Raw genomic sequence first — 12656 nt, 5'->3', positions numbered from 1 at the left:
AGTTTCACACAAATTTTTGAATTAGCTCAACATGCAAACCATAGGTGGAATTTGCCAATATCAAAGATGAGGGTTTTCATCCTCGCCTCTAGAAAACAAAAGTCAAGTTTTCTATCCTCCTCAATTGCAAAAAAAATTAGTCAATTATTTTCATCCTTAATACTCTAAATTGAACAACTACTCAAATCTAAAAACTAGATACAAAAAGGATAACTTGGATGATGAAAGAGAAGCCAAGTGCTTCGTTTATAATTCCTGTTTTAATTGAACCCTAACATTTAAAAATAATTTCTTTTTTCTAAAAGCATTTAATAAAATATTTTTTTATAAAAACAAACATATTAAAATTTTTTTTTTTTTCTTTTATATTATAACAATTTATTTATTTTTAATTATAACACTTCTACTGTAAAACACTTTTTATCCAATATTATTATTAAGTTGTCCCTTCAATTAAAAATCATTTCACCAACTTTAAAATAATATTATTATTTTTTTTTTTTTTTAAAGCATGACACACTAAATCATTAGGATGACTTTATTACAACATGTAAATCTTTCAACCAACTTAACCCAAAAAAATGCCACATATCATTACGTAATCATCATATCATTAGATAATCAAATTAAAACATCCACAAAATTATGCAAAATAAAAAAACAAAAACTTTTGATCGGTTAATAAAATATATTACCAAAACCATAAGAGGATAAGATTAAAGGGTTTAATGACAGTCGAGGCATACAGCTTAATCATGTTTAAGTCCATACAAGCTGTGAATGTAATACAGAAAATTACAAACATGGCTAGCTTCCCCTGTAAGTTGTGAACGAGAAGGGAGAAAGCAAGACAGGAACGTGGAAATGCTCCAATGTTTGAAATGATTTAATTTCAAAGACGATGGACACGTATGGATAAAATCCCCCTTTTGTTTCATTTCCTGGTATATCAGCACCCATTTTCATGTAATATTCACCGGTGTTGAAGCTTATCCTGTAAATACCAGCTGGTACATGATCAAGTACAGGCATCAGTGATCCACACCGCCCATCATCATCTGTGGTTGAGGATCCTAATAAAGCCCAGCCAGTAGCGTCTCTCAAACCAGGCAACGTATCAGGAACCGCCGAAGAACCCTTCCATGACTCTAGCAGGACTTTAATCCCTGCACCAGGCTTCCCACGAGAAACATCCAGGACATGGGTTGTTATAGGAGGACGAGATCGTGACGAAGAATGCAGAGGAACGTTTTCCAAACCCCCAGCAGAACTTATCAAGTGCCCCCCGATTTGACTCAATCGACGATCTGCAACCAAAAAACCTGTCATGTATAGAAGATGAAAATATCAATGGTTGAAAACCATCTTATGTATAAGAGTGCAGTAATAGAAATAAATAAATTGCATCCACAGCCTATGCAATAGCTCCAATAGCATTCACGCCATTCAAATCTTCTGTCGAAAAACCTAAAGCAATCACTCCTTCAGCTCCATTTCAGTAAAGAATCTCACCCGTTGACTCCACAGGTGCAGCCTCATTGGCTGCAGTGACTATTTGACTGACGCGTCCCTTCTCAGTGAATAGTTTGGCAAGCCGCAACTCAATTATCTTCTGTTGCTCCCCAACCGCAATTTCAAGCTCAACTATAGGTCTATTTCCAAAGCGATTCTACAAGAAATGCCACGGTTTCACGCAGTCAAACCATCAGAACTGATTTCATTTTCAAAATATGGATAAATTGATAGAAAGTCTCAATATTGTCACAAGCCAAATTGTGAAAATTCTTCATGAAAACTGGGAGGCATTGAAAATCAATATAACGCTCCCATCATGAGCCAAAATTCCTCTAATGTTGTCTAAAGAAACCGGAACTCATTGTTGAGAACTTCAAAATCAGATCTACAAATAAAAGAAGACCTGCAGATAAGGTAAGATATCATGTATCCTGACAAAAGTACCCCTTCTCTTAAGTAAGTCAAAAATAAAATAAAATAGGCCAACATTGCAATTCTATAGAGAAGCAGCATACCAGTGGTGATGGTGGAAATCATATGCACCGGATATACAGAGAAAAAACTAATTCTGGAATCGAACAATTTCTTCTTTCACAGTACTAAATAATTTCTGCACTCAATGAAAATTTATAGTGGAATGAATATTGCATGCCTTATGTGTATCCATGTTTATGATTCATGCCTAACGTGTATTCATGTGTATGATTCATGCCTTACGTGTATTCATATGTACACTTCATGCTTTATGCCTTAATGTATTTGTGTGTATGATTCATGCCTTAATGCATTCATGTGTAAAATAGCATTCATTACATCATTACTCTTCAATCACCTAATCAACCATCACTTAATCATGACTCACCAATACTTCGAGTCATATAATCAAAGTAATTTGTTCAATCGAAGAGATCAGATCTGACATTGATAACCAATTCAGGCATACACCAGTTTGATCTTGTATGGACTTTCTTGTGATGTACACAGCATAATGAATCTGTTTATGATTGCTCACTGCTGAATAATGTGTATACAGTATAGGAAAAGATATATATATATATATATATATATATATATATATATATATATATATATATATAAAATGTAGGACACTTTGTATGTTTTGATTAAATGTTATAATCAGCTATGTTAGAGGTTTAAAGGGCTTACAAGGAGGGGAAACAGCACTGGGATCCTCTTCTAAGTACGCCACCTCATGGTAGTGACCGGGGATCCCATGAGGCCAAGGGGGTACAAAGAGTGCTGCCCTTGGGCTTAGAAGGGAAGGATTTCTGGGACACCCTATTGTAAATGCACCCCAACCCTCTATCATGGTGGACCACTATGCTAAGGAATCCAATCATTAGAAGTGGGAAAGGATGTCGTGATGAAGGGGAACAGTTATAGGACACCTCCTAGGTACACCACCTCATATGGATGGCAAGGGCCACATGAGGCCAAGAGGGATGGTATATCCGCTCTTGGGCCTAGGGTAGAGGATCTCTAGGGCACCCTATCAAGTCACCTTATTCTAGCTTTCCTATGGTTGAATTACCCCAAATAGGTTAGAGGTATCTTATGATTAAATTAATGCCTCTGACATAATAGGAAAGATCTATGTTCTCGATGTTCCTAAATAAGAAAATCTATTTTATGAATTATGTTACAAATGGTTTCTAACCTGTTTGCAGGGTCTCAATCAGGTAAATGATATCACTAACCCTATTCCATTTCTTGTTTTACTTGGAAATTGTGATTTAGGGCAGAAACTAGGGAATTCATAAAAAGGGGACATTACAGCATGGAAGAGAATTATCATATTCATGTTCACCTACTAGCTAATCCGTATTGTAGGTTTTCATGTAGACAAGTACTCTCACAAATGGGTCCCACATTTCCTAGCTATTTCATAGATAAGTAAAATGAATTGGAAGAAAAATTCATGACAGAAAAGAAAGAGGATTGTAGGAAAAATTAACGCAATAAAAGACTGGTATTTCAGAACCTTAATGAAAACTGAGAATGCTTGATGAGTTTAATCGTGCATGAGATTTACATTTGAGGGAATGAACTGAGAAAACGATACAGTAAAAATGTTAATTAGAAAGTATAAATTCTATGAATTTATTTATAAGTGATGATGTGACATTGAAAAAACAATTGGATCCAGACTATATCAAAGTCAAATGTCATGCAAAAATGAGAAGATCGAGAGAGGTATATTTGAACAAATAAGGATATTGACCATCCCCATTGCCAAAAAGAATGGAAATAAGAGGACAAATTTCAAAATTGAAAATCATTTTGAGTTTGTTTTGATTAAAGAAGCAGAAATTCATAGCACACTGATGCATTCCACCATTTGATGTTGATGTTTTTCACAAACAGTTGTAGAGGCTTAACACAAGGACACAGAAACTTGTAATCTTGTTTGCATTAAGCAATGTTGTGTACCCAAACACACTCATTGTGTTTGCTCATCTGATTAAAGAGACGTCTGATAATTAATGGTGATCAAGAAGCTGAAGTTATATTCAAAAAGAAAAAGTAATATTGCATTACTTGTTTGATGATATTTTCAATTAATATAGATTATAAATGAATTTGCGATATGTTATTGATCAATTATCTACCTCTATTGGACCAAGTATCTGAATTCAATTTGTTTCAAGTTTGAAAATATATTTATGAAACAATCAAGGTTACTGACATTGTTCCTTAATTTTGTCATGCATTACCACAACTTACTTTTACCTTTTATGTACTATAGATTGGTCGCTCCTATACTTCTCATACCTTTTCTTGAATATGCTAGCATCATCCCTGAAAGGCCTTAAAAATGGTCAAGGACTAAAACCTCTACTCTAGTATGAGGAAAAGATGACCAAACCGTTATATAACCAAAATATTCACAATTTCTGAAGCTCACATATGCCATATAGCTGGTGATAGAAAGCGTATATCATCCAAAGAGTTGGACACAAACAGGATTACAGTGGTAACAAAAAGTCAAAATGACCAAGCTGAAAAAATAAAATTGAAAGAACAGAATGTTTATTGAGGTATGAATACATCCCTTCTTAAGCAACTTCTTGTTTAATAAATTAAATGATATTTTAGTGTATTGAGATAATAGTATAAAAGATCACCACAAGAAGGATGCAAATCTAACGGGGCCAAACTAGTAAACTACAGACCCTATCAACTGAGTGCTACTGAGAAAACACAATTTATTTAAAATTTCCTGCAGATTAGAGACAAATTGAAGGCCCCTTGGTATGGTCCTGGTCTGACCTGCTCCTGTTATTAAAAAAGCATACAAAAAAATCTTTTCAAAAGTGAAAATGACTATTTTTCAAGAAATAAACTCTAGGCAAAGTAACAACATTACTGAAATATCCAGAACACCCTCAAAATAAAATTTATCATTCTTAAAGTAATTTTTTTTAAACAGTATAAAATCAAGAAAAGGATTTGAATCCTAACACTTCAAAGGGCATTAAATAGATATTAACCCTTACAAATTTGGGTTTTTGGCCTTTTTGCATGCAAATGGATTATTAATTGAGAGAAAAAAATAATAAGGCAAAAAGGGGTTGCTGAAGTCCAGCTGTGGCTGTAAACTCAACCTTTGTAGACTGTTTCTTGTCAGGGATTTGCAACTTTGTTTGCCCATGATAATGCAAACTCAACCTTTTTGTACTTGCAAAGTTATCGCACAGCATGAACAGAAGTAAATGGAACAGTATGCATCCACAAGATTACACAACAGACTCAAATATTTACGTGAGAAACACTTGGCAAAGAAAACCCACCACCAAATAACATTCACAGCTATATTATTTAGAACTAGAGATTCAATCCAACAAGGTCTTTGAAAAAGACTCAATCTATAGGAGACTCTTCTACAATTGCTCTAATGTCTCACACCAACGATGTTCTTTCTAATGCTATCCTTTCAATTTGTACAGCCATCTAACCTTGGTGCCTTCCCACTAAAAACATAATTTGATGTTGTAATTAATTAAGGAGAGGAATACTCCTTATATAAAAAATTACAAGACGATCTTTCCATAAAGGAAACAATCAAGAATAGGAACATGAAAGGAGGAGAGGAATACTCCTTATATAAAAAAATTACAAGACGATCTTTCCATAAAGGAAACAATCAAGAATAGGAACATGAAAGACAAAAAGGAAACTACCTAAAACTAACTAAGGATGAAAGACATGAATGGAAGTTTCTAAATACTAAAAAAATGACTAAGATGACCATTATATCAATAATACAATATTATTTTAATACCCTCCCTTTATGGTCATTCTATTAATTACCCTACGAAAGACTTAACATAAGCTGGAGGTCATTTGGCCATGAAAGCAAAGAAAGCTGCCCCCTTCTCCTCCAAATGCTTTCCGACATGAGCTTGTTGAGACCCTCCCTGGTTTTGTAGAACTTCTGGATATGACCAAGCATACCATAATCTATCAACCACAATCCTTCCAACCTAATGTTGGGTAACAAAGCCATCCCTCTCTTACATTGAGATCAACTTCTCGAAAGACATCACAATTCTAAAAGAACACGATTTTGTCCAAAATACTGTCAAAAAATTTTGTAGAAGAACCATTTGCCTTAAAACCCTAGGTACGACCCAAAAACAAGTTGCAAGAAACCATGATTTTTGCAGAAAAAATCATCAAACCCTTGATGCAATGCTGAAATCTCACACCTTTGTTCTTGTGGAAAACGATAAAAACCCTAAAAACAACAACACCCTTCATATTTTTTTGTGGAAAAAATCAAAAAACCCTCCAACGGAGAAAAAACCAACGATTTTTGTGAAAAAATTGTGCAAAAAACGAACAGAGAAACCACGATTTTTGAAGAGAAAATCATGCAAAACCCTCCATGAATTTTGGTGGAGAAAAATCAGAAAACACATCTACAATTTTTGAAGAGAAAATCATACAAAACCCTCCAATCTATTAAAAAACTTAACTCATGGCCATAATGAATTGTAAACAAATATAAAATTTCCTGATTTTTGTGGAAAAAATAAAGCAAAGCCCTCCCAATGATTTTTTGTGGAAAAAAAACAAAAAAACAACGAATTTTTTTACTAAAAAAATTTGCCAAAAAATAACCTAAGCTCTAATACCATGTAATGATAAATCAATGTTGTAATTAATTAAGTAAAGGAAGACTCATATAGAAAATTACAAGACAATCTTTCCATAGGAACATGAAAGACAGAAAGGAAACTTCCTAAAACTAACTAAAGACGAAAAACATAAATGGAAGTTTTTAAATACTAACGAAACGACTAAAATGACCATTATAGCAATATTACAATATTATCTTAATACCCGCAAAACAATACATATAGACATGCACACAAGAATGCCAACTATCTAATTATCCAACCAACCTTAAGGAAGACCAAGAGTCATGCAGCTATATTCCAATAATAACATGACATTAGCATACCTCACATATCACCAAACATGATGTCTCCACATAGATAGTCACGCTGTATACATAGCCACCACCACACACTATGAAACAATAGTTACACACTTAACAGTGTCAATATACATATGTTTCCAGTATAGCCACCACTACCAACTCTTCACTTGCAGTAGCAAATACAAACATAACTCTACTTCTGACTGTTTGCAGTACACTATGCCATCTTCCAAAACATTATCGTACTCTGAAATCATGCCACATAAACTCTACTTAGTTCTTCCGCAAGTGCTCTTGCATCAATGTTCATGCTTCCAACAAACACTACTTCCGTATGCAATTGTGAGTTCCTCCAAGTTACTTGCAATTGTTGTCATAGCACGACCACATGTAAACAAACCATGTATGTCATACCTCAACTTTCTACCACAACATCACCACATGAAGTCAATATATATGTTGTATTGCAATACCTGAAACTCACTGCATTATACTCTTTAGAGAAACTCATCCTACAAGGATTCTCTACAAATGAATAACCCCTAAATCTCAGCATTCTCCCACTTGATATTGATCACAAGAGAGTGCAATATTCAACCAAAGAGATTAACCTCATTCTTCAAAATGGGTCAAGCCCTTCCCATCCCTACAACATGAACTTGGCAATGCTTACAAGTTTTGTCAAAGAATTTACAATGTTTACCTAAATTCCAAATTTCTTCATCAAGACTTCCTACTCTTAACCATCTCCCTCAAAAAACGATACTGCACATCAATATGCTTGGTTCTAGCATGGGAAACAAGATTCCTAGCCAAACAAATTGCACTCTATGAATCACATTTCACCAATTTATGAATCTTAAAATCAACACTATCACTCAACCTCTTTAACCACACCGCTTCCTTACAAGCATGTGTTGCAGCCACATATTTTGCTTTAGTGGTGGATAGGGGAATTGTTTGTTGTAGCTTGCACATCCATCTCACTGCTCCACCAAAGAAAATAAAGACATAACCACTTGACTTCCAGCTATCAAGATCAACAACCTAATCCAAATCTACAAATCCCTGTATACTCGACACTCTACTTACATCATTAGTAGCATGAAAAGTTGAGCAATCATCTAGAATTTTTTTAAAGTACCTAAATACACTCTTCACATGTATTTAGTTATCTTTACTTTGCTTTGCCATGAACATACTTAAAACTCCCACTCCTTAGGCAATGTCTAGTCTTGTGCAGATCTAATACATCAGTCTTTCTACCACACAAGCATATCGAACATTCCTCATGATCCTTTGCACATTTTAGGGCATTGTTCCAAACTTGTTTTGTGCCAATTAATAGGGGTGTACTTTTGATTTACTAGCCGACATTCCAAACTTCTGCAAAATATGTATCTAGCAACTTTGAAGTCCTTCATGGCAAACTTTGTGGACAACTAAGTTTTAAGTTCTTGAATTAATGTTTTATTGTCTACAATTATTAGCATATCATCAACATATAAAATAATAATCAAAATGTGACCATTTACCTATTTGTAAGACACAGAATGATCAAGATTCCTTCTTCCAAAACCCAACTCTAGCATGTGTGTCAAACACTTCACCTTGAACTTGTTGTGTTGCAAACACGCACGCCCCATTGCAAATGGAGACCCCCTCTATTTCGCTTCTTAGGTTAGAGGTTTTGGTTAGTTTGGCAATAGTTTTAGTCTCCAGATCCTAGGAAGGAAAGTGATGTCATATCAATCCGAATGAATGCATAGGTTAGTCCATGAAGTAGGTGTGAACTTCAATCCTTGGATGGGTAAGTTGAGTCAGGAATTGCAAGTCCGGGATAAGGACTGGATGTGCAATACACCATCTAGCATCAAAAAAATCCTTGCTTGAGATTAGAAATGTGCAATTGTTCCAGAGAATGAAAATAGAATTTGTCCAAATTCAAGACTAAGGGTAATCTCCGATTGAAAATCTAGGTCCAGGATCCTTAGGTAGGTGACCTTTAAAATGTGAGGAAATGTAATTCAAGATAAGGAAATTGAAGTGCAAGAAAAGTTGTCAAATGCAAGGAAAGTTGTCATGAAAAGTGAAATGAGGAAAATGCTAAGCATGGAAAAATGAGGAAAGATTTCTAAGGAATGTGATACTTAGCCGAGGAAAATTCCTATCAAGGTCATATTTTCCGACCTTGACAGAAGAGAAAAATTAAGGAAAATTCCTAAGTTGAAAGATGAAATCTCAAGGGAAAAAATCAAAGAAATTCCAAGATAAATCATGGAAAATCATGGTTATGAAAGAGAGTTCTACTTCCAACTCGTGAAATACAAGAAATTTCCTTTCCATTGCATAGAAATGTCACAAATTCCACCTCCTAGTCGAATTAGCACTCAAGGAATTGCCTGTCAACACATGGAAAAATTGCAAATTTCCTTCCTCAATGTGGAAATGCACTCCATTTATTCCTTCTTCATGGTGATACTTGCACTCACCTTTTCTTGTGTTGGGTATGGAAATGCAGAAATTTCCTTGCACTAGAATAATTTGCGCTCAAATTTTCTTGCCATAGGTATGGAAATGTGAAATTTCCTTGTTCAATGTGGATTTGCGCACAACACTTTCACAAATTTCCTTTCCAAGGCTAGGTGCGCTCAAGATTTCAGTTCCAAGGTTCATTTCTGCTGAACGATTCCTTCTCCTAGGTGAATTTCCACTCCAAGATTTCCTCTCCTTCATGAAGAAGCGCTCAATATTTCCACTACTAGGTGAAATTCCACCCAAGATTTCCATTCAAGCATGGAAATGCGCTCACAACAAGGAAAAAACTTCCTGTCAGTTGTGAAATAGCCCCAAGGAAACAATTTCCTGTCAATGGTGAATTTGTGCTCAAGGAATAAATGTCTTGTCAATGGCGAAATTGTGCTCAAGGAAAAAAATTCCTTTCGTGAAATCAAACTCAAGGAAAAAATTTCCTGTCAATGGTGAAATTGAAATCCAAGAAAAGGATTTCCTATCAATGGTGAAATTGTGCTCAAGGAAAAAATGTCATGTCAATGGTGAAATTCAAATTAAGGCAAGTTGAGAGCAGACTTAGGAGTGCGAACTCTTGAGCAGATTCGGAGGGGTGATTGGCATATAGTTTCAAGGCAATTTTTATCAGATCTCGAGATTATTCCCTAGCAGACTCAAAGCGAATTCCAATCAGATCAAAGCAGAAACATAGGCAAATTTCAGCAGAGGGAGTGAAAATCAGATTTTAAACAAGATAAAAGGGGGTGCTGTTGTGAACAGTAAGGAGGTTGTTTATAAAAAGAAAAGCAAGCAATTCACATGCAGACTTGGAGCATCAGCATTTCTAGACTTAAGAGTGTCATTTCCAAATTTGGGGAAGGTTTTAAGAAGCATGATTTGTGAAGTTTACTTTCATTCATTCCACAGTGTTTTGATTCAAAATTTGTTTATTTTTCAGGTTTGGTGCAAGAAGGGCAACATGAGGACCTACATTCCAAGACAAGGATATGATCAGCATTTCAAGATGGGAATTGCTCAAGACATGAAGAAGGATAAAGGAACAAAGAAAATCTTGAAGCTGGCCAACCTGAATAAAATGGAAGGGAATTTGAAATTAAACATTGAAACAAGTAAAAACTGCTAGTAAGGTCAGCCCTTTGTTGGAGGTGTCTGATTCAAAGTGTGGAATATATAAATAAGAGGTCAAAACCTAATTCAATTCAAATCACTCCAGGTGAATTACAAGGAGCAGGCCCAAGCGAATAAGGGCAGACCAGCAGTAGGTCAAAGTGGAATTGACAGCAGAAATGTGAATTTGAGGGGAAGAGGTCAGCAAATTCCTTAGTAGCAGGAGATGATTTTAAATCAGGTCAAACACCTAACAAGACATTAATACAAAGCAGAACCACAAGCCATGTGAATTCCAGAAGGGGAAAGGGAGATCAAATTACAGAAAAAACAGACCGGAAGAATGTCATTTCCAGATTTTTCAAGGGTTTTGTTTAGAGTTTTTAGTTAAGGTTATTGATGATGTTTCATAAACATTTTGGGGATTTATTCCATGAGAATAAGGAATGCAAGAGCTGAGTTCCATCATTATCATAATTTTCTTGCATTGCTTTAACCTAGGGTTTTAATCTACAATTTTGATCCGAGGTATTTTCTTTGTTTTTTCAGGTAGGATTGAAGAATGAGGCGCGTGGAGTGAGAGACTCCACCACATGGAGGAACTCAAACAATGCTATGAAGAGGAATTCAAGGATTGCTCTACAACATGGTAACATGATGAGGAAGAACTACACAACTTGAGGGAGATCAAGTCATACAAGGGATCAGCTCAAGGTGTTCATGTTCAAAGATGCAGATGAAAGATTTAACAACTACATGAAGGCTCAAAATAATGAGGAAGTCAAGATTCACACTTTATCAAGATGTTCAAAGGTCAAGACATTCAAGATGATGGTGAATCAAAGGAGAGGAACACCTCAAGAATGCAAAACAAGGACAAAGAACAACATTGCTCTACAAGGAAGAATTCACAACGACCTTGGATTTCTTTTGGAAATCCAAGATCAAGGTCAAGGGTATCCAAAATATCAAGAAGGTGATGGTTAAACATGGACAACATCGAGGCAACGTTCACACTATAAGGAAGTAATGAGAAATCAAGGAACTAAAACTATAGGACAAAGAATTTCCAAAAGATGGGGGACACTTCAAGAAGGTTTCCACAAAATGAAATCAAGAACTACACCAAGGAACTCAACAATTCAAAGGAAGGAACTCTACATTAAGGAAATTTCAAGACAAGGTTTACATCACAAGATAAAGAAGCGTTTCAAGATTCCAAAAGTAAAGAATGGAAATCCGAGGAAAAGGACATCACAAGAAGAGGGTGGATTCCCAAACATGGAAATGAAATGATCAAGGTAAGAAGATAGTTTCTGAAGAGTTAATCAAAGTTTGAAACTTGATCATTAAGATGATACAATTTGGGAATATGAACCATCACAATCAGTCAAAAGCTTGGACATGTTGAGTATCAAGAGATATTGATAAAGATTCAAGGACTTCTTTGTCATTAATGATGGAACTTTACAAGATATGTATGTTGAGGTGGTGCCCAATCATCATTGACCAATCTAGTGATGCCACTTCAACATGTCTAGATGCATTGAACCTAACTCATCAAAGGAGGAGCAAGCGACATGTGGCACTATATCAAATATTATTCAATGTACCTGACCTCATCTCTAATTGGTCCACATTTAAAGGAAGGACATGTGTGCAAAGTTGTGTAATCATATCATTGGTCAAATATTGAATGTAAGTGGTGGTAGTTGTAACTACCCCACATTAGTGTTTCGTTGTTCAAATCTTGGCCATTGATTTCAAATCAATCTTGGCCCTTCATTTGTAATTAGGATGTCTATAAAAGGCTTGGCCTTCTCATTTGTAAGCATTAATAAGAGAGTAATAGAATAGAGTACAGTAGAAGGATGAAGCTAGAGATTGTTGCCAAGACTATGTTGAAATCAATATATAACTTTTATTGAAGCTATGGTGGATCTTTGTGTTGTGTTTCTACATTTTGCATGGTTTCTTGTTACTTCTCAATAAGTTAAAGTTCATTGATCTTGATGGAGAAATGTGATGATATTTG

General features: G+C 35.2%; 1 protein-coding gene across 5 annotated transcripts in view; it reads right to left on the bottom strand.

Annotated features, from left to right (window-relative positions):
- Positions 1–655: 655 nt before the first annotated feature.
- The window catches only part of LOC131078601 (uric acid degradation bifunctional protein TTL), a 93192-nt gene continuing 81191 nt past the window's right edge, over positions 656–12656 (bottom strand). For 3 of the 5 annotated variants that reach the window (XM_059219970.1, XM_058016354.2, XM_058016347.2), the window contains 2 exons: positions 1513–1669; positions 656–1322 (listed from right to left, as the gene is read on the bottom strand). In XM_059219970.1, the coding sequence (XP_059075953.1) occupies positions 808–1322; positions 1513–1669 (672 nt within the window). In that variant the 3' untranslated portion in view covers positions 656–807. The remainder of the gene's footprint in view (positions 1323–1512; positions 1670–12656) is intronic. The other 2 variants (XM_058016362.2, XM_058016350.2) reach the window with 1 other exon arrangement.

This window comes from Cryptomeria japonica, chromosome 4, assembly GCF_030272615.1.
Source record: "Cryptomeria japonica chromosome 4, Sugi_1.0, whole genome shotgun sequence".
Lineage (NCBI taxonomy): Eukaryota > Viridiplantae > Streptophyta > Pinopsida > Cupressales > Cupressaceae > Cryptomeria > Cryptomeria japonica.
The sequence above is the reverse complement of the archived record's forward strand: the minus strand, read 5'-3'. Positions and strand labels throughout refer to the sequence as shown.